The sequence below is a fragment of the Amblyomma mixtum genome, chromosome 5 (genome assembly GCF_055824585.1).
Source record: "Amblyomma mixtum isolate Tamu chromosome 5, ASM5582458v1, whole genome shotgun sequence".
In the NCBI taxonomy this organism is placed as follows: domain Eukaryota; kingdom Metazoa; phylum Arthropoda; class Arachnida; order Ixodida; family Ixodidae; genus Amblyomma; species Amblyomma mixtum.
In genome coordinates, this window is record NC_143016.1 from 5,152,556 (window position 1) to 5,179,210 (window position 26,655).

The following is a 26,655-nucleotide window of genomic DNA, read 5'->3' on the forward strand; positions in this document are numbered from 1 at the left end:
GAAGAAAAAATAAGAAATGGTCCGAGCAAGTTAGTATGAATGCTACGTATGTCAAAGCTGCCACAGAAACAAGGATCGTAGCCAGGTTGTGGAAGTTTTAAGCTGCGGATCACACAAATGCATGGGAACCATTACTGTATCTAAACTCAAATAGAATAATAGCAGTTAACTGATTGGCACATTGAAAAACCAACCAATGCCATTAACTTTTGTTGCAGTGTGGTCTCCATTGAAATATCTTGAGTCAAATAGAGTGATCAGAGCATTTTACATTTGCAATATGCCTCTACTTGAACAAAGGTGAGAAATAAATTGCCACTCACCAATAGTGCAGCAAAGCGCAGTATTTTCTCTCACACTAAGGCTCAATAACAGTGACTCTTATAGATATGTGCGACAGAGTAACGTCAACCCTCACTAGTCTGTAGTTGCCATGAACAAACAGCAGTTCAACAAGGAAACAGCAGCATGTCCAGCCGTAAGCAAAGCCATGTTTGTAAACAGGCATCTTGATTTATTTATTGTACATTTGGAAAAATGTTTACAAGATTTTAGACACAAAAATACATCATACAATATATTGTACAAACCACGTTGTGTATAAAACAGCCATCTCTACAAAATAATATATAGTGGAATGTGAACGATACGATGGCTCACGACCAACAACCTCTCTCAAACTGCAGGTTACAGACCCAATCACACTTGTCTGAAATGGTCGAGAAGCCACAGCTGTGCGTGCGACACTTGGCAGTAGCCTCTGGGCTCGAAATCTGTTGCATAAGAGTGCCATGAGCAGGGATTCTGCATACATTCGTGGCTGACTGAGGCACATGTCTCTGGTGTTTATGGGTTGCAAGCTGCAAAGATGAATCACTTCACGAGCACTGCTACACCTCCGCGAACAAGCTAAATGCTTTATCACGCAGGGTTGAAAAATGCCCTAGATGGCCACAAACCACTGACGCTATGTACACACATTGCACGATTCAATCAAAGCTTGTGGCTCTTCAATCACACAGGCCTGCATTTTGATCAATCACGAATGCAGCCTACATCGATACCCTTGGCCAACTGATGTCAACGCTAGCAGCTGTCGGCAGCACCATATGCACAGTTCGGAAAGGGCCACTCAATCGCTCTATGCAAGTGTGATAGGGACTGTAGATGTCCATTGCAAAATAGTACCAACTACTAACCAGATTTGTGTCAATGCTTCACAACATGTAAGAAAAATGATGACAAGGTCGGTAGCTTTTTAGAATGCACTAAAATGCTAACAAGATCCTCCCTAATAAAAGTGCGTATATACATCACAACACGTATATTTGACAACACTTTATGTACACAAAATGGACGGATATTAATATTATTGACAACTGGCTGCTGGTCTTTTGAACACCAGATCGTAATAAATGTCTGATATGAGTCAGCAATGCATGGCTTCCGCACACACTAAAAGCTGTGAGTGAGGGCAAGTCATGAATGCTCTAACATGAGATAGCACACAGCCACCTTATACTGACAAAGAGGTACAACTCTGCAGTAACTGTTGATCCCTGAAGTTATGTACCCTTTACATACCAGCAGAAGTGATCAAAACTATATTAATATTATTATTAATAACACTAGTTTTTATCCAAATGTAGTGCGTTCCTTTCTTTACTGTCTCTACATAACACTAGCAGCTTTCCTCAAACTTGAAAGCTGCCTTTACTACTTGAAGGTACAAGAAAAGAAGAAAGAAGAACGGATTATGGTAGTTCAGCTTCTCCATATGACATGACAGCTTTCTGGTGATTATATATCATAGGTATCCTCACTGAACAAATGTTCAGACCACTCCACATCACTGTCAGCTGTTGGAGGTTTGTTTATCCCTACACTGTGACGAAATGGGAAAGTCATTACTGCAGGGCCATTCTTGGGTGGTATTAAATGCCAGTACATTTAGTGTCTTTGTTTGAAACAATATCAACCTTAGTTTGAGAACAGAGATCTGCTCTACTTTCTTTAAAAAAAGTTGAAACATTTCATTTATGCATATTTTTGCTCACTTATGAGGTCAGCAGCTTTCCTTGCACCTTCTCACCGTGGCCAATAAAATACAACCAAAATATAACTACATCCCCACAAAACAGAACACCTTCCACCATGATGAACTACGCTGTCACCGGCTATTTTGATACAACTTGTCATGCCTCACAGCTGAGCTCAAGAAACACACGAAAAAAGAGGTTCAAACTCACACATGGTGCAGCAGTAGTCATGGGCAGACTATGCTGAAATGGTGAAGTGACAACCATAAACTACTGGTGTCTCCATACTGCCGCAAGGATATGAACCAGTACCACAGTGATAACACTTCTGAAATCGCATTTCTGACCAACAGAAGCAACAAAAATTGGCTGTGGTTTGACCAATGGCCATCCCGAGTAGAATTGCAGAAGCAAGGGCACGGCAATCGCAACGGCATCTCAGGGGGCACTTTGACTTTGAAGTATGTAGAGACGAAAGCGTTTTCCGCAGCACTTTGACTGCCGCTGTGGCATCACTGAATGACGTCACACATAATTAAGCACTAACTATTAAGTAATGACAAATTACTGATTAATGGCTAATTACAGATTAACTGCTAATTAATTACGCCTTGAGGAGTGGAACCCAGTGGAACGTGACAGCGTATTGTAGCCCTGCCAGGGAGTCACAGAACCCCCACCACCCCTTCAGCGTGATGCCTTGCCCCTTGAACACACTGCTTTTTGAGGAAAGGAAATGGCACATTAATTCTCTGTCATGGACACCTGAAGGGCAAGTACAGGAAGAGAGAAAGTCCAAGTGAAAGAAGAAAGAGGACAAGGAAAGGGAGGAAGTCCTGTGAAAGAAGAGAAAGAGGGGCCCTAATGAAGAAAATGGAAATTGTATTTGAGGAAAGGAAATTACGCAGTAACTGTCTCACATGCAGTAACTGTCTCACATATCTCTCCATCTGTAGAAGAAGGGAGGAAGTGGGAGTGAAAGAAAGAGAAAGAGAGGCCGTAATGAAGAAAATGAAAATTGTATTTGAGGAAAGGAAATTACACAGTGACTGTCTCATACTCGCTCCTGGCGTATGTGCAGTTGGGGCTCTCTGGGGCGAAATCGCTCACACCTAGGTTGCTTTCGCAAAAAAAATAATCAACATTTTTATGATAGTAGAAGGTGCCCAGGGACATATCGTAGAAATGATACCAATAGGCACAACTAAGGCGCGCCTTTCAGCTTGCGTAAGACCAACTATGGTGATCCAGACATGCTTGTGTGCACTCTCGTGTTACTGTTTATCACATTATCGCCTCATTTTCTCGTAGGTGCATAGCGCCACCAGTAGCTTTTGGTCGTTGCTCTGTGATTTCAGGATAGATTGTCCATGACTGTACAAGCCCATATGGCAAGCCAACAGGCAATAGTACTGGAGGTGAAAATAAAGGCTTCACTTGATTTTTGCGCTAACGCACCACAGCAGCAAATTGCAACTATTTATCACGTGTCTTTCTAAGCAAGATTCACTTACGCCACTGAGCTGCACGCTGCAGTTCCTAAGCACAAATTTAATGGTCCAATATTCCTGGTCATAGTACAGGGACCTGCGGCAATTTCAGATCTATGCTCTCCAATAGCTGCAGCCATCAAAAATCAGATTCACAAAGCTGCTCACCGGAGTTAACTTCATCACAGCAGTTCAACAGCATACAGGGTAGTGGTAAGTAATACACATATAGCAGCAACTTCAACAAAATGAACTGGGTTGCACATTACAGGCTACCCATGCCTGTCACCATCTCCACCACTTTAACTTCATTACAGAGAGACAGCCACCAATTACGCACTTCCACACATACTCTGACGACAAACAACATGTAGCATGGATTGCAGACAGACACACATGCACACTGTGAAACTATGGCTCTGCTTTTAGGGAGTCCACAGTGCCACAATTTGCACAACTCATGAGCTTCAATCTGGCCAACAGGATATATGCACGCAAACACAGAAAGTTAACAACCAAGACATTCTGGCCTCACAATACCTTTGCATTGCTGACCACTGTCAGCACTGAGAGACTGGCAAGCGTAGCCAGACATGAGCAGGCTGAATTTTCCATGCATGAAATCCTACCAGACTCATTTTCATAAATTTTTTACAGGGAACAATTGGGGCATTTCCAGTCTAATAAGGCACATAAATGCTTTGCAGAGAGGCAAAGTGGCTGCTTTACACTTTTTCAAATTTAATCACCGGTCACCGTCGTCGTCACAACACTCACCATCAATTTCATTTGATGACAATGATGAAAAATTTGCTGTTTACAACTGACAAAACTTCAAAAAATCAATAAACAATCCTGGTAGCACCCCCAGAACTACAATACACCGAAACAAAACTGTTTGACGGCTTAATCTATGTAATTCTGAATTTTCATAGCTAATTAAATTTCAGTAATAGAGCAGCTTCCACTATGGCTACGATGCATTGTGGTTCCTGGGCAGATCTGCCCAGGCACTGCACATACAGAAAACTGGACATTTTCTTCCATTTGTCCAAGCAAGTGGCAGACAGTGCAGCTGGAATATGTTTGTTTGTCAGTGCAGGCTCCGCTACTTGAAAAAAATTTCTCCCTTAATGTCCTTTACAGAATCACTCAGTTGCATATTCTACTTGTCCGTAATTTCCTTCTAGTCCAGATCATTCAACAAGTTCAAAATAATGGTCTTGTTCCCCTAGAGGCAAGCATGAGTGCTTGGCCTCATAAGGCACTTATACATAATATGACAATGCAGGTTTGTACATAGCCAAGGCTTTGCTTTGTTTATGCACTTGAAGATGGCTGCTACAGGTAAAAGAGAGTTATAGCAAGGTGCAAATCTGTGATATATGCTGCCTTGATCTGCTTATGTGGGGACCCAACAGTGCCTATGCAGTCCATGCCCCGTTGCCGGGGGACCATCTGCACATGTGCAGGTGGTAGTCACAGAAGCTAATCAAACTACGCTAAGGCTCTAATATGTCAATTACTTCATAATGCACCATAAGGATTCCATAGCTTGTCACCAATTTCTCTGAAAAACAACTGATATTAATGCGAAAAATCAACTATCAGTCCCAAACGGTAAGTGCATGTCAACTGAACCATGAGCTTTTCCAGTAACTTCGGGTGTCAAATCTAAGCTTTGGTCTCGGCTTCAATAGTGCTGATGACTTAAAAATGACTTCAGAAAATGCATTCATGTGGGAAACCGACAAGCTTCTTGCAACATTGTTGAGCATGGCTGCAAGATATGTTTCAGACAAAGAGTTTAAGCTTATACTGACTTTAGTAGCTAGGACACCCAAGAGCTTTGACACATATTGACATAAAGGTGCACTGCCAGTCGAATAATTTGAGATTCCTGCCTCTCACCTTTCCCTGAACTCTAGCGCAACACTGCTGAATTGCTGCCTGAGAAGAGTGCATAATGATTGGTCCCAAAAAGCCCAGGAGGACCATGAGAACCACTCCTGACGAAGCAACATGTCTACAAGTGTGGGACCATACCAAGCAGATCCATGCATAAGATGTCTTGCATGCGAGGGCCCAAGTGCCGCAATTCATGGAGACTGTGACAACAGGGAGAATGGGAAGACCCCTGCATCATGAAGCCCTGACGCAGGCCAGCAGCCCAACAATAAGCGCAGCTATGCTGGTCCACGCTGATGGCCTCAAGTGCCCTGCACCAAGCTACAACCAGACAAAAAGAAATGGTGACCACGTGCAGCTACTGCAGTAAGAACTTGAGAGCATATGCAACACATCACACTGTAACAGAGACCCTCCTTGATAGGCTGAGATATTTCTACAGTCATTACATCAAGCAACAATCACGCAGTTTTATCACACTTTAAACCCCACTGCTCACTGTGAATATGAAGGCTGGGTGATAAAGCTGCAGTGAATGAATGGTCTGCAGCCACTTATTTTCCTTGCCACGATGCCTGCTGAATAAAGTACTTATCCTCATTAAAACATGTAATCAAAAGCAGATTAAAAAACAGGATGCCATGCAGCTTAAAATGGAACTCTTCTCACTACCACTATCCAATGAACAATAAACTGCAGTTATCTGCATGCCATCCAATTTAGGCCTAAACGTCGTTCTTTTTAAAGGGCACTAAAGACAAATTGAGGCTGGCCTGCATCAATAGCTGCCAGATTCTAACAACAAAGATGCTACTCTCACTTCAAATGAAGCTTTCAACTAGAGCAAGTAAAAAAAAAAATACAAATGTTGCCACCATCGACCATTTTCACAACCAACCTTGGTGCGTCGAGACAGATTTTTTATAGGTGCAGGTCCCTGAGGCTAGCTTACACAGGCATCGCATTTCAAGAAGTGATCACAGCTCTTACTGGTCTAGAAATGAGTCTGAAATATATTTTTAAATGCAGATCCCTGAGGCTAACCTACACTACCGAGGTGCAGTGTGTACATACGCACACTGGTGTGGTGACACAGGAGCGTCAAAACGTATGGAAAGCTGTGAGCACACCTAACTAGCCACTTGGCAAATTCAAACTGAAACTAAATTACGTTTTTTTCTTCAGGACATTTCTAATTTCAGTCCAAAAAACCAGTCACTGACTGCATTAATCTCGCCAAAGGAATCTGGCACTTTTTATAACCACATTTGTTACAAGCTCACAACTTCGTGGTCCACCCCTCTTCACAGACCGGTTCTTTGCTATCACTTTTGCTATCACAGAAGACGACTTCCATAGAGCATGTAAACTGGTGATGCATGGCCAAGTGGAATACGGGGAGGTGCGTATTCCCGCCCCCTGAGCTGGCAGCAGTGCCTCAAATGCTGGATAGCACAGCCAGACGACACACGAGGTGGTAAAAGATGACCCCTTCACAGCATGCACTGTATATGGTGCCTCCATCCCACAAGACTTGATGCAGTGCACATAAACAGCAATGCACTGGCTCAATACGACTTTAGGAAATGTGGTGCACTGCTATCGCATTCATGTAAACAGAGCAAAGACACTTAGACAACTTCTATGTGCAATACAACCATCGTTTCAAGCAGAAAATACTGATCGAGTCCCCAAGCCGTAATCTGCCAGTCTAGCTTAACTTCTTGCTTCCGTCATCATACCCCTCCTTCACTGTGCCTTTAAGCGAAAGAAGCTGTACATAATACCGTATTTACTCGCATAATAGGCGTACTTTTTTTCCAGAAAATCCGGCTCAAAGTTAGGGGTGCGCCTATTACGCGGGGCAAAATTTCCGGAATTTTTCGACTCGCAAAATTGTGCATACCGCATAAACGCACTCGTGTACAGGCCGCAACCCGTTTTCCCCGAAGAAAATATAAAAAAAAAGATCCGTGTAGGGGCCGCACCGAAACTTTCTACGACCCACGCGGGAATAGCCTTCGAAATGCACGCGCTGAGGCCTCCGCGATCAGCTCTGGCTGCGCTCAACGGGCGCTTGATCAGGGAGGCCACACACGCGCACAGGAGCTTCCAGACGCCGCCCACGGAGGGCGCCCGAGGCCAAGCTCATCATCATTCAGTGCATCAAAGCAGATGCAAGCCGCTGGGCACTCGACAAGGAAATGATTGTGTTCGGTGACTTCAACGGGCACATCCAAGAGCTGGACGGGTACACCGATCCCAATGGTGAGCTCCTGCAGACTCTGGCTCAGGACCTTTCACTGGAGGTCACTAATCTGCGGGCGGACTGCCAAGGTGCGTTCACGTGGTGTGCTCGGGGGAGTCGCACCTGCATAGACTATGCTCTTGTTAGCAGGCGCCTAGCTTCCCTCATGTGTCGCGTGCACATAGATGAAGAGGGCCGCTACAGCCTTGGAAGCGACCATAACCGCATACGACTGGACTTTACAACCTCTGCTAGGCGCAGTACGCCACAGGATCGCAGGCGGTCTCCCAAGCGCTTCCTGCCCATCAAGGCGTACGAGGCTGTCGCAGAAGAATTCGAAGAAAGCCTGGCCCGCGAAGAGTCCGCGACATACGACCAGTACGTGACTGAACTGCGTAGCATCATGGCAAGGCATGAGACTCTGGCCCGCTCGAGAGGAGGACGGTCCAGAAAAAGGTGGTGGGATGATGAGGTGAAAGCTGCCTATAAAGTGCGAAGGCTTGCAAACTGCCATCACCAGCTATGCTCTGAGGATGCTGACCACAGATGAGACACTTGCAGCCTGGGGCACCTACCTCGAACGCAAGCACGAAATGCAAGCAATGATACAATGTAAGATTGCCGAGGCAGATCGGCAGACGCTCGGAGAGATTAAGTCCGCTGGTAAAAATGCAGCAGCTAAATTTTGGTCGTACGTAGCGTCTATGGACGGCAGAACACCAGACCCGCTGATCAGAGATGAAGAAACGGGAAAGACGGGCGATCTCCACCGCATACTGACAGACCACACGAGGCAACTATACGCAACTGACGGCACACCATACGTCTTCGAAGGCGTGGAAACACCCTCACGACCTCCGGACAACAGGCAGTGGACGGTTTCGAGTGGAGCGGTCGACAGAGCCATTGGCAAGATCAGCGCGCGTACAGCCTGCGGTTTGGATGGCATCCTCGCTGGCCTCGTCAAGTGCCTCGGAGCCCAGTCAAGAAAACAAATGGCGAATATCTTCGGGGGCATTCTGGAAGGTGCACCGATACCAGCAGACTGGCTTCGTGCAAGAGTGACACTGATTCCCAAGAGGGGTGGGGACAGCGGCCTTCTGCGGGACTACCGGCCTCTGACAGTGGCAAGTGTAATGTACAGAGTGTTCACGCAGGTGTTAAAAGTGCGGATGAGTGGCTGGGCGGAGCAAAATGGGCATCTGACGGAGCTCCAAAATGGTTTTCGTCGAGACCGGTGGCTGGAATATAATATTTTTGTCCTCACCCAGTGTATTGAGGTTGCAAGAAGGGAAGCTCGTGGGCTAACCTGCTGTTTTATGGACGTCGCGAAGGCGTATGACAGCGTACCACATGAGCCTCTAATGCAACGCCTAGAGTCATTGGAAGTGCCCTCCGCCTGGATCGACGTGCTTCGTCGCCTCTATGCACGCTGCACAGTGGTGGCCACAGTGTGCGGCGTCAGCTCGGAGCCAGTGGTCGTACAGAAAGGGCTGAGGCAGGGCTGCCCGTTGTCCCCTCTTCTGTATATGTTGTACACTGCAGGGGTGGAGCGCAAGCTGTTGGAAGCGCAGTTGGGGTTCACGCTAAGCTACATCAGCGGTGGTGTAAAGGACCAATGGATATTGCCACTAGTCTTTGCCGATGATGTAGTATTAATGGCAGAGACAAATGCAGACCTCCAGGCCCTCATCAACATATGTGCTGAGACCATGGCACCACTTGGCCTGAGCTTCAACTCAAAGAAATCGGCGGTGCTGTGTTTTTCAGCGCCGCTGGACGCCGAGCAGCCGGTCCACCTACCCAACGGGGACGTCCTCGAGATGGCAACGGAATACCGATACCTAGGCATTAGGTTCAGCACGCAGCCAGAATATGCTGCAAGACATGAGGAACACTTGAAACAAGCTTCGCAGCGAGCGGGAAACATATTGAGAAGGCGGTGCCTATGGGGCTGCAATCGATTTGGTATGGTCCGCGAGCTGTGGAAGGCAGTTCATGTGCCCGCATTGTCATTTGCGAACTCAGTTATCTGCGTGACATCGCCCACAAGGGAATGGCTCGAGCGTGGTCAACGAGCGGTGGGACGTCTGGCGCCGGGGTGCCATGGGCGGGTGGCTAACGAGGCAGTGCAGGGAGACCTCGGTTGGTCTACCTTCGAGGCTCGCGAGGCAAGAAGCAAAATAGCCTACGACGGCTGGCTGCGCCTGATGCACAAAAATAGGTGGGCGCGCAGAGTCTTTGACTATGTAAGTCAAAACTGCCTGTGGACTACATGGGTGAAGCGGCTCCAACACCTTCGCCGCAAGTTCGGCTTCTTCAGAAATGAAGTACGAGCCGACAACGCGAGGAAATGGGCCAAGGCAGTTAATACCCAAGTGCGTGCGCAGGAGCGAGAGGCGTGGAGGGCTGCCATGGAGGGGAAGTCGACGCTGGAAGTGTACCAGGCAGCCAAGCAGGACATCTGCGTTGAGAGCTTCTACGACAACAGTGTAGGCAGCCACCTGTTGTTTGAGGCACGCGCGGGTGCCATGCCAACGCTTGTGTACCGCAAGCGCTTCGACACTACAGTCGAATGCACCCAGTGCAGAGCCTGCGGAGAGCACGACGAAACAACGGAGCACATCGTCCTACTCTGCGAGAAGCTGCCAACGCCACCGCACGAGGGCGCTACACTTCCGCAGGCGCTGGGTTTCCGTTCTTCGAACGAGGGCTGCACAACGGATGCGGCAAACCATGCGGCAGTTGCAGCAACGAAGCGCCGATTGACAGAGTGGTGGACGCTGGTGCGACATTAGACCAGTACTGTTTCGTCGGTATTTGCGTGTGTGTTTGTCGCTTCGCATTTGATAGTGGTGTTTTTATGTGTGTGTGCATCCAGCCAGGGCACCTTTGGTAGGCACCCGCCCGTTACAAAGGGAAGGCTAAATCATCATCATCATCATCATCGTTTTCCTCGGCCGCGAGCTTTCGCTATCTATATCGCCATCAGCATCACCAGCTCCAGTTTTTTTGTTGCTGTCAAGTACCGGGATCTGCGTTAGCGCGTTAGTTCATCGTGGTTGTGGCTTTGCCGTCGAGCTAAAACAGCAACGCTCGGCGGGCAAGCACCTTAATAGCTACACGGCTGGGAGTTTGCTCTCGAAAACGGCAAGCGTGCGGCAGGTCGGAAATTCGACGTGGCCGATAAGTGCGGCAGTTGCGACTGCGGCGTGCCTAAATTTTCGTACGCGACTCCAAGCGCCGAGGTTTTCGCGGGCCTAAGTCGGAAACGTTTCCGGCCGGAGATGAAGCTTTCCAAACAGACGTTTAAAGTGAGCATCCCTGAAAACTGTGTGCGGCTGTTCTGCGCAATGTCGTTGTACGTGCTGTGGATCCGCAGCAGCTGCGACGGCAGCAGCAGCGACGGCAGCAGCACTAGTGAGGACTAGTAGTTAGTTCAGCAAAAACTTTGTTAATTTGTTAAAATAAAGATGGGGGGGGGGGGGGGGGCGAGGCATCGGCTTGCAATCGTGTAAATACAGTATTGATCACAGTGCCAAGTTCGGGGTGCACCTATTATGCGCGGAAATAAAAAAATCTGATTTTTCGCGACCAAACTAGGGGTGCGCCTATTATGCGAGTAAATACGAAAAAAGTTGCAGCCTTAACATCATATGCTTTGCTGCCAATGAGAGCATTCAGAGCTGCAGAATGCCCTGGCTGCACATTCTTATTTTGCTACATCATGTACTCGGTAAACAACTATTACATGGCATAGTTCATCAAGCAACAGGCATTTCATAACAAAGCACACATACCGTCACATAGTAGTTGCAGCGGTCGCCAGTACAGCATTCGACGCACTCCCAGTCATTGTACCAGATCCGATCACAGCGATCTTCATAGCGTAAGGTCTGGTTGAGGCAGTTCTCCTCTGTGGAGCAGTGCTTGCTGATGTAGTACTGTTTTTCTCCAGAAGCAGCCCAATATGGTGTACCTGCAATTGTTTAATTTAGCAGCCATCAATGACCTATCTTGATGCAACTATTAACCAACGACTCCTGTAACAGTAAAAGCGTAACATGCTTTAACAGATGGACGAAAATGTAAGCGAAAGGCGGCTACAAGGGAAGAAAATTCTAGAAGGAGTGACAAAAGAAACAGCAGCAACAATCAATTAAGTTTCAGGGCTATCTAAACAGTGACACTATCTGTTTATAAATAATATTGTAACAACAGTCTGAGCGAGCAGTGGGAAATGCGGTTTTGTCTCCAATCGTTTTCTCGGATTAGCCGAGATATTCACCATTTCGTTTATTATGATATAAATGATATAACAGTGCTGCCAACTTTGCGATTTTCTGAGCAACATTTGCTTTTCTGTGCGGAAAAGCAGCTGGTAGAGTTCCTGAAGGCTCATCTGCTATTCTTGCACACCTCTTGTTTCCACTGATTTTCTCTTTAACATCCCTATAAGTAATGGAGAGCATTTTTCTAAGCACTGCAAGGCATGTGGCCATTTACCTATTCTTAATCACACCCAGGTTATCAAGCATTCCAGACATAAATTGTCCAGGGAAACCTTAGAAGCAGATGAAATACAGAAACTGGCAACACAATGCATAAGCATATCATCCACCTGTCAGCTGGAAAAACGACCAAAAATTTTTTAACAATCCTTGAGGTGACATAGCAACCAGCTTCTCTACTTCCTCGCACATTAATATCGTCATAACATCTGGCAAGTTTCACCTTCCCATTCGACATAACTTGTTATCATGTTTCATTTTTCTTTTACCTTTTAGATATTTAAGCATGTGTGATTTCTTTCTTATCGATACAACAAATTCTTAGATTTATTCCGTGATTAGTGAAGCACAAATACTGTCCTCATCTCTTCTTTATGTCACTCCTATTGCTACATTCATTTTTAAAGTACGCATGAACAACTGGCTACCCTAATCTACTTTGTTAACACTAATATCAACACAAAGAGCACCAGGAAAAAGGTAAGTGCGGATGCCACAGTGTCAAAATACAATGTTTGGTCTGCTTTTTACGGTAACAGCCATTATAGGTGAGGAAACCCTGCGGACATGCATGTGTTCATGACAACATGCAGGACTTGGGAAGTGGAAAGCATGAATAGGAAATACTGAAGAAGGCACTAGTGAGGAGAAGGCAGAAAAGAGTCTGAAAAAAAAAGCACAAGCAGCAGAAGCTGCCACAAAAATGGCAAGGGGGAATGGAGAAAACCGCGGTTAATTGGGCTGCATTATCTCAAAACCATAGGGCGAGGCATGCAGATTGAAAAGAAAAGCAGCAAATGGAGCTGTGGCAAAAACAACAGTAGCAAAGAGCAGCGAAGGGTGCGTGCAGTGTGCTTGGCTGTGTTGACACTGACCAGCCTTGACCTCTGCCGATAGCACGTGGGTTGCCATTGCATTTCTTGTAGCATGTGTGCAATTAGGACAGAGTACTAAGCCGCGGTCAGGATGCAGCCATCGTGCTGCCACTATGAATGTCGAATACCTAGGAAAAAGTCCATCTAAAGGGCAAGCGGGCTGAAGCTAGTCATCTGTGGCAAGCCCTGCAAACAGAACAAGCAGAAGATGGCAAATCTATGCATGTAGCAAACTGACAAGTGGAGAGCTGAAACGGCTGAGAGGATGTGAGAGTGTGACAGGCCAGCCAAACTGAGGCACAAAGGCAAGCAGCTAGATAGCACAAAGTTGCAGCTGCGTGTCACGTGCTAAAGTACTAAATTTCCAATAGCACTGGAGGATATGTTCTGGATGTGTGGCTCTGTGTAATGTGTGTGCAGCAAAGCCTACAATCCATCAGCTGTTGCCACTGTTCCTTTGCACAATGCAGCAAGGAACCAGGGAATTTTTTATACCTTGGTGCTACAGACATTTCCATTATGTGAGGGAGATTTTGAAACGCCTCCTCTCTGTACTGTTGCAAACAAGTTCACTGCTGCTACCACCGTGGTAGTGTCAAGTGCACCAAAAGTCCACCTAGCAATATAGCGACACCTAGGGAGCCCTTATAGGAAAGGTCTGTAAGCAGATGATGGGCTAAATAGTGGATACGGAAGAGGCAGCTGAGCTTCGCAGTGAGGGACTTATATTTTTGGCAGTGCATCTATTCCCCTTCACACTTCAGCAAACTGTCACCTCTTTTGAGCATACCAGCGGACCAATGGCCCTTGTGCCTCTCATCCCATTCTAACACTCATATGTGGTGGTACCAAGTGATGAGTGGTTATCCCTCATTTCGCCCCAACAATTTCACGCCTACCGCCAGGCCCACCCAGTAGTATAGGTCGTCTAAAGTCGTAAAGATGTACGTGGGCTAAGTCGGATGCCATGATAGAGAGCCCCAGATTAATTTCGACAATCACCTAGTTCACCTTGCAAAGTCAAAAGCTTCCTTCAGGGCAAACTACGCAATGCTGCGGCCACCTCACAGGGAACAGAATTTATCATGAGGGTTAAGAAAATTTTTACTCGGGCTTCTGTATTGGACAAATTCATAAGGCATGGAACCTCATCATGGTTCTGCCTCTTCGCTCGCTAGAACAGAAGTAAGTACCATTATCCCATCGCGAAAGGGATATGTGAAAGAATTAAACTGCGCGAATGCAGGGAAAGCACAGTATGTCGAAAGACAGTAACTAGCATGGTTTACGCAAAAAGCGTACTGGCGCTAAAAGACGAAGACAACACACACAAGACAGGACTGGCGCCATGTCATGTAAACCATGTCATGCTACAACCAACTAGCTCAAATCAAAGTCTTACAGTAACCAAGTTCGTAAGCACCAGTACCTGCTGTAAAACCTCTAAAAAACGTTTTATTTTACTTCAGAAACGGCAACAGCACTGAAAAAACAGGCGCTCCACCTTGCTACCTCAACTGGGACAACACGAAAGTAGCAGCACAGGTAAAAGCAAACCACTTGTTGCAAATGCGCAATTAACACACTTACTTCCCCAACGAACTTCGGTAAGGCAGCGCGTCTCGGAAGGATCGCATGTTTTGATGGTCTCAGTACATTTCTCGTTGTTCTTGTCTTGGCTGGTGCACACATAGCATTCCAGGGCAAAGCCTGCAAAGACAGCAACGTTTATGTCACATCAACCTAGCCTCTTCACAGCTGCCGCTTTGGAGCCGCACCAGTGACGGAGACACATTTCTTTCAAGACGGAGATTACTACACAGGTGCACCGTAGTCGCTTAGAAATTACTTCTGGGCGAATTGACGCAACATCGGTATTTATTCGTTGGCAGCGGAAGTTAGACAACTCCAGCGGAATGTCGACTAAGCGCAGACAGCCGCACCCTGCCGCTAGTTCCCGCGGCAATTGTCACTAAATAAAACAGCAATCGCCGTAGCAGAAGCTACCGTACTTACAGGTCGGTGCAAGTAACAAAATCAGCAGTAACCAGGGGAACATTCTGCACAGGGGTAATTTGAAGAAAATCCGGCCACAGCTTGACACCACATGAACAACAACAACCGTTGCCGTGAGCTGAGGCGTGAATCACAACAGACGAGAGGGCGCCGTCAACTGTGAGCAGACGAGTTTGTGAACGTGACGTCAGAGTGACGTAGCTTTGGCTGCCATGTTTATATTTTCTGATGGCTGCGTTACTTGCGCTACAGTTGCTGTTTACCATTTGCTTGCACCTGCGGGACAAACATTGTCTTTAAATTGCGATTTCAGTTGAAGAGATTTGATTTCTCTGTAAAATATTTTGTTTCACTGCGGCCCTAAGTAATTCAGATAAACGTGATGCTCGCAGAAACGACTGTAACGGCAGCTACGTCTTTGCCTTTGCTCTTTCCTTGTTCTGAGCGACGGTTATGCAGAAACATAATGTCTTCCAACGGCACTTTAACATTTGTTGAATTTTCCTTTCCCATTTTGATGCTAAGAGCCGAAAGGGCAACGCCACATCGCATCCGCCGCGTATGCTGAGCCTGTGTATTTGAATACGTAGTTGAATACGTACCAGAGTTTGAAAGACTACAGACACGAAATTTTTGGTCGCTTGTTTTCTTCCCTGCAATACATAGAGCACCATGTGAAATTCGCTTACGGACGGCAAATAATTGATTGTTAATTTTGTTCTCATGTTGTTTTGGTTTCGGTTTCATGGGGCGTCAAATTTGAATTTTTGTTCGTCGTCTTAAATTTTTCTCTCGTACTCCTACTTTCGCGCATTTTTGTTACCGTATCTGTTACGAAGCTTTTGTTGCCGCGAGCCAGCGTGGTTAACTATGTCAAAGTTTGTAACTGTACACAGTTTATTTTAGTGGCCACAGGCATCGTGAGTTTAGACGTCATGTGTCACTGCTCAGCTGGTACAGCCGTTAAAACCGAAAAAGAAGCCTAGGTGAATCCAGCATGGCGACTTATGTTTTTCATGTGTTACGTATCATTACAAAGAGCGAACACACAAGAGATATTTGGTATTTGTACCACTTTAAACAAGTACTCGCAGCGTATTGAGTATTCTTCGTTTTTTTTTTTCTGCTCTGCTTCGTGCCGTGATGTACAGAAGAAGACGGCATGTGCTATCCGCGTCCAAAATCACTTTGGGGCCACCACCAGCCGCAAGGTCAGTGATTATGGCCGCGTTTCTAAGTCCCAGTCCGCCAACCAATTAGACAACCTATTCAGTGTATATCGCGCGCAGTCCACGTTAGACTTGCACTTCAAGTTGGCAGGCGCCGACAAGAACTGTATCCCAATGTGGGACTGCTTCACGCTGTCACTACTCGTGGCCTTGTGCGCAGCTTGCTTCTCCCATGAAGTCCACCCGACGGGCGGAGTCGAAGACTTGCGCGAAGACCTCTTCCTGCCTGGCATCAAAGCGCAACATTTTAGAGAGCATGGCCAGTTGCCAGATCCCTTCGACGATAAGGCGAAACGGGAGCAAATGCCGCAAGAAAGGCAGGACCCACCTGCGACAGCCCCCGAGGTCGACGAGAAAGTCTCTGGCCCTGGCTTCTCAGGACTGCTGAAACCCAGCGGTGATGGAAAGTTTGAGCCACGCCACGAGGCCTGGACTTATTGTGCAGCCTTCGGAGTCGCCGGCCTTTTCGTGCTTCTCCTGATCGCGTACAACGTACGTCGCCGACGGTCGCGATTACGCGCCGATGAGGAGGAAGTGTGCCTCTACAGCCGGCTGCGCGGGAACGGTGGAAACGGCCCCGACTCGTCTCCCAGAAGGGACGACTCGAGTGATCTAGACGCTGAAAGGCTCGTGCTACAGCCCCTGCTCGAGCAGGCCGTCCTGGGGACAGCGCGGCGCAGTCGCGAGTGCACCCGCTCGATGCGCAGGGGAACCTGCAAGGATAGCGGCAACCAGCCTGCGCTCAAGTCGCTCTGGTCCAGAATAGTGCGGTCGTCCCGCGAACTCTTCGTGCCGGAGCAGTTCGCGAGTGGCTCGACGATGAAAGCAACTGGTGCACAACCGACAGCAGCGAACCATGCGACTACTATTTCCACTTTACCTACCGTTACTTCAAGGGTGGAATCCCTCCAAGAGATGACGGAGGTGGAGAAAACTCTTTGGTGGAGAACTATGTGACTGATACTGAACTGCGTTGGATGCGCGATCGTTTGGAGAAGATATCATTCTGATTAAATTGACTGGCGAAACTACATGCTCCTTACGTTATTATCCATGCGTAAGGACATATCCCAGCAAAGAGTACTAAGACACGAGATGTACTTTGGCAGCCTTTCTGGGCACAAATTTGCGATATGACAGCATCACCGACAAGAATGAACTGTATTGGGGAAGTTTTTTTGACAATGAGGGGAGGAGGAGAAAAAAATTATTAGTTCCTGAAAAAAAAAAGAAAACCGGAACTTGAGGTCGGCGCATGGTGGTCAGAAAACGTCGCTTCAGGATGACTTCGGAGTCTCGTTCGGGGGCCTGGCGTTGGAAAGCCAGGTCCGAGCTGAGCAGCGCCACCTCCCATTGCTCAGAAGTACTGAGTTGCAGCTCTGGTTCAGGAAGATCAGCGGGACAAACCCATAGGATGTGGGCTCTATTAATGCGTTGTCCGCAGTGGGCGCAGTCGGGGCTACATCTACCGGGGAACATGACGGCATACTGGATCGGCATAGGGAGAGGCCGCGTTTGAAGCAGCCGCCGAAGGACTGTTTCAGATTTTGCAAGGTGGTGGAAATGGTGCGGCTATTGATTGGGACTGTCCGAAGGATGGAAAGAGCAGCGGGTGTTAGACGTGAGTTGTGGGGAGCATGATAAGCCTGGGGCGTTTGCATGATCCCCAATAATGTCTATCCCTTGCTGTAGGGTACGTTCGATGTATTCATCGCTACAGAGTTTGGTATCATCTGCTAGAATGTGTGGTATAGGTTAGGGATGCGATTTAGTTCCACTGTAATGAAAGCAGTGCCAAATTGAAAAGTAGGGGCGACAACACGGAGCCCTGCGGCGTCCCAGCGTTCCTCATGGGGATCACAGAAGATTAAAGAGTATCAATTTGAAGCTCGGTGGTGCGGTCGGTCGGAAAGTCTTTAATGTAGTTGTATGCGCGTTCTGGAAGCTTACGGCTCACAATGAGGGGAAAGCTGCTAGCGTGAGCCGTAAGCTTCCAGACCTGTTTATTTGTTCTTAAGCACTTGAGAACACTGGTATAGGGGAAGCTATATTCGCCATGAAAAGTAATGTGTTCAACAAGGTTGACCGATGGAAGAACAGCTGCGGCCGCTGCTATAGAGAGCTATTGTGCAAGTCACTCGCGTGCGCATTTCAAGGGTCCTTCAGGCACTATATCTTGAGTGATGGTATGACAGTGTAGTGATGGAAGTGTCCGTATCTCAGAGTCCTCAAGGTGAGTGCGTGACACGAGCCCACCGAGAAACACCAGCACCCCGTGCCTTCCTCAAGTTTTCTGTTTTTAAGTGCTCGAAGTTAAGCCCGCTAGAGGGATCTAGAAAGCATTGCTTCTCACTCGTAGCTGCAATTCCACCATCGTGCTCCCACAGCACTCAAGTTACAAAGGTAAGCCGTTCTTTTCTCTTGCATGAGGGATCGTTCGGCCCATCGGCGGCACTGCGTGCTGGTTCAGCCTGACTATTTCAGGTAGTCGAACTCGGATTTCTGGAAACGCAGTATCATTGCGGTGAGTGGCCAAGCTTGCTGTGTCAAACTACGTAGAAGACACGAACAATCCCTATCCGTGAACAAAGTTGTCGCCTACTCGACCCCACTCAGATTTGGCATTGAACAAAGGCTTTGTCCGATATCAAGTATAATTTTCATGTAATAAGCCGGCATATGAAATGAAGCATCTCCCGATTCCTTGCAGCATGTAGCATTTTAGTTCCTCCATGTCATGTATGAATACTCGCTGACATGCTCTCTGCATGATGATTATGGCGGTAAAGATGTCGCATAAGCTTTTGCACCCGTTGAATCTAAACGGCAATCTACTTCACATGTGCACGAGATCGATTAGAATGTAGTGCCTTGTTATTTAGTACTACTCTATAGCCACCTCTTCATTTCCTTTTTGACTTAGTGCAACAACTTGAGTGTGATTTATCTTTTGTGTATCAGAATATGTATTCGTTATTGACATAGCATTGTCGTCAGTCTCAGTCAGGCGCCATCCCCTTTGCCTCAGTTTGGGAGGGTGCCTTGCACATTTTTCTGGTGCTGTGACACATGCCTCACCATCACTGCCACCGCGCTGTCATCGGTTGAGCGTTTTCCTTTTTCACGCGTTTCTATGGCTGCAGCAAGTCATGCGCATCAAAACGCGCGTCCAGCAAGCCACCAGAGGGAACCAATGGTCCACCACTCCTAGTAAAGACTGCAAAATCTTTACTTTGGTTCCGCTCTCACTCGACGACTGTGACTGCTGAAGCGGCGGTGCAGAAAAAAAAAGTAATTAGATCTATCTCGAAAGTAGGTGGCAGTATGAAAGCCTTTGCAGGAGTAGCGCAACACATAGAACAGATAGTATATGCTGTTAGCCGCGGTCTTTGAATCTCTCTCGGCCAGGCTGCATGCGTGTATAGGTGGGGCAGCGTTCGTCCGCTCTCTTTATTTGTAGTCAACGACGCGTTCGACTGCATTTTTTAAAAGCTATGTTGATTGCCTCAGGACATAAAAGGGGAACATTATGCAAATTAAAAAGATGTTTGTTGATTTAACAAAATCCTCTAACAAAATCAAGAAGGGACCTATGGTGGGGTCCCCGTTTCCAAGCAGAACAGGACGCATATCACACTCCAGGGTGAACCCCGTGGCTGCAGTGTTCTCGTTGGCCTCAGTGCTGGCAGAACCACGCCAGACGGTGGATGTCGGCTTCGACATCTCGGTAGTGCGGCCATGGAGTTCCAAATGACGGCCGGAGTTCGAGCGACCACCTAAAGAAAACAGTATGGGGCGGTAGCCAGAGTGGTTAACCACCTGCTAAGGGAAATCAACTGCACCTCGATCATATGCAGCAGCATCCTCAAGGATGAGGAAGCGGCAATCGCTCTTTCCGTCATTCACCAGGGCGAGGAGACAAACTACATATATAATTAGACTCGCAAGAAGATTGCAAAAATTGTAGGGGACACTTAAGCTTTATGACCCGATAGCTTTAATGGGTTAATGCCCATAAATGCAGAGTTGTTCATTCTCTTCTCGTGAAAGTAGAAAAAAAGAAAGAGGTGCCGTAGTGGAGGGCTCCGGAATAATTTCGACCACCTGGAGATCTTTAACGTGCACAACTTTTACAGCATGATTGTGATGTTTGATGCTATAGTTGGTGTGAGCAATAGTTACTCTGAGGGACTAAAGAACACACGAGTGCGGCGCCGGAGGTGCTCCTCTCTCATCAAAATGGGGTTGGGATTATCAATGCGGAGGAGTTCAGACGGTTACGAGGTGCGGTTTGCCAGGCGAATGGCCGAATATGCCAGGCTTTCTAAAGTGCAAAGGTCTCGTAAGACCCAATCAGCACGAATCAGTTGCGAGTTGCCAGACGACGAATGCCAGTGGTGGCCACCAGGCGCAGTTGCAAAACCGTTCTGACCAAGTTACATGCGACACGTCAGCGGGCGCCATCAATAATATTGGGAGCAAAACGCCGAACTAGACCGAATGTCTGAGTCGCCTGTTGGCCTGAGCAAATCGAAGTCCCCGTTACCGACAGGTTTATCATAAACGTCGGAGCTTTAACCGTCACAATTTCTTGAAGTGGGGTCCCGGAAAGTTGAAGGTGAACAACACATCGATTTAAGTATGTATAGTCTCGATGAGTGAAAACTGACGGTAGACTGAGGAACCAAAGGTAGCGGATTGAAGGGCAGCTGCCCGAGTCATTTTAATGTTGCGGAGCAGCTGCACACGGAATGAAGGGGTGCTAAGGCACTCGGTCTCTGTAGTGGCGAAGGCCGGGCCCATTATGCACGCATGTTTCGTTAAGCATGTATGCTTCGTTTCATGCACTGTGGCATCGCCGCAGCTTGGTCAGCTCAAGGAAGGCGGGGCGGCGGAGAGGTTCCGAATTTGCGATCAACCCGTCCGCAACCACCGTAAAATTTTTATGACGGACCGTTGTGAAGGGTTTTTCCTTCTTCCATATATTGGTGGCGTTGCCCGTTACGCCAGTGAACGCTGGGCCTTGAGGAGCTGCCTTTTTCTGCATTTTTGGGTCCCGGTCATAACCGCGTGCAAGAGGCAATGGCTTTTCAGTGCAGCTGGGGAAGCTCCCTTACCACTGCCGCACCCAGCCGCGCAGACAGTGTTCGGCGCTATGTTTCCATGTAGTAGGACAGTCAAAGACTTCAGCGAGACTGTTCCTGGACGCCAACAGGGTGGCACTGTTGATTTCATGGCTACGATGCCACAAGTTTGTAATGTCCCTAAGATAAAAGATGACGCTATTGAGCCTCACGATTCGCCACCTACATATGCTATAACCCGTCCTTAGGATGACAGCCGTTCTTTGGATTTGGATTTGTGGCCGTCCCAATTGTGTCGAGTGAGCACTAAGAGTTTCTCGTCGGTGTAGCTGGTGCTCTCGCTGTCTTAGTTCGCTGTATGTAATGAAGCAAGTTCAGGGGAAGCGGCTGCTTCGCGTCGTGATAGCCTCAGCATGGAGTGAATTTCCGGAGGTCAGGCCCCAACTCCCGTAGTAAATGGGAGATACGCCTCAGCATGCCCATTCTCGGCAATCTCAGTCGTACATACATCCTACCGAAATCACGACGAAATTGAGTACGAAACTGAAGGTGAAACTGAAGCGAATTTTAGTGCGATAGATAGTCATATAAGAGAAAAAAAAGCCAGTTTTTTTTTTCTGAAGAACCGGAATGCTGTAGACTTCTCGCCCGGCTCAGGCCGCAAATTCGCAGGAACCGGAACCTCCACTTCGATTTGTGTGACTCTGCCGCCGTTCATACAACACAGACAGTGCGTGACAAGGGGGAGTGCGGCACACAGACCGCAAGGACTCAAAAGAAAACATTCGACAGAAGTCTGTCTGGTTGGGAAATTTAATGTTAGGAGAAGGTAAGTGACGCCAACCAAGTAAAATACAGGAAAAACACGACGTTTCGGGACCGGCTCGGCCCCTTCTTCACGGTGTGACTACGGGCGAGCGCAGCTTGGCTTTTTAGGCCCCTGTGTGGAGGACCTGCGGGTCAATGGCCGCAGCCCATGGACGTAGGATGAGGGGAGAGTCCCCAGGGAACGATTAACATTCTCTCGTGTTTGCTGTATGTGCCACGACTCGAGTAGAAGCCTCCTGCGTGGGTTAGCTTCCGTTTCCAATACAATGGTGCTGTCGAAGTCAATTGGGTGGTCACACCCTTCACAGTGTTCGGCCACGGCGCTGCGTTGACGATTCATGTGACGGACGTCCGCTTTGTGTCGCAAGGAGCATTGCGAGGAGCATTGCGGTCTTTTTAAGAGGCACATTCAGCCCAGAGGTCCAGCCGACCCACTCGTCCTTCGAGATAACTGAAACATTGTCTAATTCACTCCTAATCCGGCACCACACAAGCTATGTATGTCGTTTCAACTTGCCTTAACTTGAAGAAAGGTTTGACGTTTTAAAGAAAGAGCGCCTGTTTTCGGCTTATCATTCTATATTGACGCATGCACCTTGTGCCTCAATCCTCTTCACATCGAAGCGCATAACCTGACCGAGGCTGAACGTATAAAACACACCATGAAAGGGTTTAAGGACAATACCTGTGGCGAAGAGGTTTCAAATGATGGGGCTATCATTTGAGAAGGCAGCTCCGACATCAGCCTGCTGAAATGCCAAGCATGCAGAGACATCGCCCATCCTGTGTCCTCCTGCCCGCCTACTCTGACCGGCGGTGGCCCACCGCTTGTCTTCTATACTTTAGCCCGTCACATCTTTGAGCTAGCGCGAACCGATACGAATGGAACGGTCGACACCGACATTGCAGCTACAGCCTCTTACGATTTCCGTGTCCACGCCGTCGTTCCCTTCTACTTATGCTCCGTAGGCCACATCCTGTCGATGAGAAGAGCCGAGGTTCCGGAAGCAAGAACTGAAGGCATCGTCCCTTGTCCTACGGGGCCCTTGCTATTCAGGCAACGTTGTCGACTACATTGCGGATTTTGTTACGAGAAAGCATTCGACTCAGTAGAAACCTCAGCAGTCATGCAGGCATTGCGGAATCAGGGTGTAGAAGAGTGTTATGTGAAAATATTGGAAGATATTTATAACGATTGCACAGCTACCATAGTTTTCCATAAAGTCAGCAATAAAATTCCAATAAGGAAAGGTGTCAGGCAGGGAGACACGATCTCGCCTATGCTATTCGCTGCCTGTTTGCAGGAGGTATTCCGCGGCCTGAAGTGGGAACAGTTGGGGGATAAGAGTTAATGAAGAGTACCTAAGTAATTTGCGATTCGCTGATGACATTGCCTTGCTAAGTCACTCAGGACATGAACTGCAAAGCATGATCAATGAATTGGACAGGCAGAGCAGAACGGTGGGGCTAAAAATTAACATGCAGAAAACCAAAGTAATGTTCAACAGCCTAGCAAGGGAACAGCAGTTCGCAGTTGGTAGCCAGGTGCTGGAAGTAGTAGGAGAATATGTCTATTTAGGGCAGGTAGTGACAGCTGATCCAGATCATGAGAGGGAAATAACTAGAAGAATAAGAATGGGGTGGAGCGCATATGGCAGGTTATCTCAGATCATGAATGGCAGTTTACCAATATCCCTCAAGAGAAAAGTATAGAACAGGTGTATCTTACCGGTACTCACCTATGGGGCAGAAACGTGGAGGCTAACAAAGAGGGTTCAGCTTAAGTTAAGGACAACGCAGCGAGCTATGGAAAGAAAAATGATAGGTGTAACTTTGAGAGATCGGAAGCGGGCGGAGTGGGTGAGAGAACAAACGCGCGTTAATGATGTCCTAGTTGAAATCAAGAGTAAGAAGTGGGCTTGGGCAGGGCATGTAATGCGAAGGCAAGATAACCGCTGGTCCTTAAGGGTAACGGAGTGGATTCTAAGAGAAGGCAAACGTAGCAGGGGGCGGCAGAAAGTTAGGTGGGCGGATGAGATTAAGAAATTTGCGGGAATATGGTGGCCGCGGCTGGCGCAGGACAGGGTTAATTGGAGAGACATGGGAGAGGCCTTTGCCCTGCAGTGGGCGTAGTCAGGCTGATGATGATGATGATGATGACCCACACTGGGGGATCGGCGAAGAATCGGTAGGCAAAGGTTGCTATTCACCTGTAGATCCTATCTTCAGCGGATCTTCAACGTTCTTGCGTTCCATTAAGACGCCCTCCAGTAGCTGGATTTAAAGAACTGCCGCTCCTATGTCCCGAAGCCCATATCCTAGGCCAAACCATTTCTCCATATCATGCCCTGTTTTCAGATTTCGCGGAACCCTGTCATGAAGCCACGTCAGTGAAAAAGCCTTCGCAGCTTGATGCGTGTCAGTGTACACTTCTGCCACTAGGCGGCAGTTGCGCCGCTGTCAAAACTCCAGAGTGGATTCTAAGAGAAGGCAAACGTAGCAGGGGGCGGCAGAAAGTTAGGTGGGCGGATGAGATTAAGAAATTTGCGGGAATATGGTGGCCGCGGCTGGCGCAGGACAGGGTTAATTGGAGAGACATGGGAGAGGCCTTTGCCCTGCAGTGGGCGTAGTCAGGCTGATGATGATGATGATGATGACCCACACTGGGGGATCGGCGAAGAATCGGTAGGCAAAGGTTGCTATTCACCTGTAGATCCTATCTTCAGCGGATCTTCAACGTTCTTGCGTTCCATTAAGACGCCCTCCAGTAGCTGGATTTAAAGAACTGCCGCTCCTATGTCCCGAAGCCCATATCCTAGGCCAAACCATTTCTCCATATCATGCCCTGTTTTCAGATTTCGCGGAACCCTGTCATGAAGCCACGTCAGTGAAAAAGCCTTCGCAGCTTGATGCGTGTCAGTGTACACTTCTGCCACTAGGCGGCAGTTGCGCCGCTGTCAAAACTCCTTTGATCCAGATTCTCACCGGCCGCCAAGACCTTTGTCATCAGCGCGCGACATTGCCTGTGCTGTGCTACGCTGCCTGTGTGCTGCTTCTTTGGCGCCTCCCTAGCGGTGCCATTTCGCTCCGATTTCGTTCACGGGGGCTGTGTCGCCCGCGTGGTGATGTCCTTGTCCAGCTGAAACCTGACTTCAAAGAGTATGCCGTTGCGCGCAGCTGCTTACGCCGGCCGAAAGCGCCAAGGTGAAACCTAACTGCGCCACATCAAGCGGTGCTAGGATACCATTTCGACAGCCAGAAAAATTTCACCATTTGTGTACGAGCTCGTATTTGACGCTGTTGCAGATCCCTAGGCTGGGTGTCTTTGTTTGGCCGTTTTATATAGGTTGGGCTCCACGTTAATAGGAATGCAACATTCACCCGTTTTATCTTGCTGCATGCAGTAACAACACCCTCTACCTTTTAAGGAATGACAGCGTGGGCATTCATGCGCAGAAGCAGAGAAGAAAGCGAAAGTGTAGAGTTTTCATGATGATGCATAGGGTCCCTTTTAGGCGCAGTGAATGTGAAATAATTTCCGGAACTTGGAAAGACACAGCTGTGCCAGGCTTGCCATTTGCAAACGCTGTTGCTTACCCAAGAACAATTTTACACTTCAAATACAGCAGAGGACAGTTGTAAAGGTGAAGAAGTCGGTACTGAATAAATGCAAATGGAAAGAGGAGGCACTATATAGTTGAGTGATCATAATCCAAAGTACAGAATTAAGCAAATAATCACCAGCGAATGTAACGTTGTGTAAACCGACTTACGGGAAAAGGTGGGATTAAGAACTAGGAAACCTCTTCGATGATCTCAAGGTACGAGCTCTGCTTTTCCGTATCAAGGCTGGCTGCTGGAGAACGGAATTCTGCTGGCAAAAATTTCAACTCCATAGGCGACAGTCGTTGCTGACGGACGCAAGACGGGGAGACACTATAGAACTTATCCACATGCATGTTCCAGACCCTTCGGCTGTCAGGAAACGAGGCCATCACAGAAATCCGAGACGCCTTGATATTTAGAGGCAGCCAACGTGCAGTCGGTTATCAGAAAGTAAATATAAATGAAAGACGAGCAGAGGGAGATAAAATTTAGCCAGGATGTTGTCTGCCTGCCTGCCTGCCTGCCTGCCTGCCTGCCTGCCTGCCCGCCTGCCCGTCCGTCCGTCTGTCTGTGTCTGTCTGTCTGTGTCTGTCTGTGTCTGTCTAATCCAAGCGCAAAGTGGCAATCGTGCTTATCATTTACAAAATTTTCTGAAATCTCGAGCTTTTTGTTCATTGCTATGTATAATTACGTGCCTTATCTTAGAGAAAAGAAATGGAGAGAACATAATAGCGGCGCTACATTTTGGCGCAAAAAATTTGTAAATATTTTATGTTGCGGTGATCCGTTCTTTCATCATTGCTGATGTTTTTTGCTCGACG

At 47.8% G+C, this 26,655-nt stretch overlaps 1 protein-coding gene across 1 annotated transcript; it reads right to left on the minus strand.

Moving 5' to 3' along the window:
• Positions 1-471: 471 nt before the first annotated feature.
• Positions 472-15,209, minus strand: cold (coiled). The gene is made up of 4 exons (XM_089543158.1): positions 15,088-15,209; positions 14,662-14,781; positions 11,486-11,664; positions 472-5,758 (listed from the first exon to the last, which is right to left on the minus strand). The coding sequence occupies exons 1-4, from the start codon at positions 15,128-15,130 to the stop codon at positions 5,672-5,674; spliced, it is 429 nt and encodes a 142-aa protein (XP_089399284.1). The 5' UTR covers positions 15,131-15,209; the 3' UTR covers positions 472-5,671.
• Between the last annotated feature and the right edge of the window lie 11,446 nt (positions 15,210-26,655).

Bases quoted from the DNA above. Each gene is read 5' to 3' on its own strand.
- cold (XM_089543158.1), bottom strand. From the start codon at position 15,130: ATGTTCCCCTGGTTACTGCTGATTTTGTTACTTGCACCGACCT. The intron at 14,782-15,087 runs GTAAGTACGGTA...CTGTCTTTGCAG, and splicing joins TTTGTTACTTGCACCGACCT to GCTTTGCCCTGGAATGCTAT. The intron at 11,665-14,661 runs GTAAGTGTGTTA...AAACAATTGCAG, and splicing joins TACCGAAGTTCGTTGGGGAA to GTACACCATATTGGGCTGCT.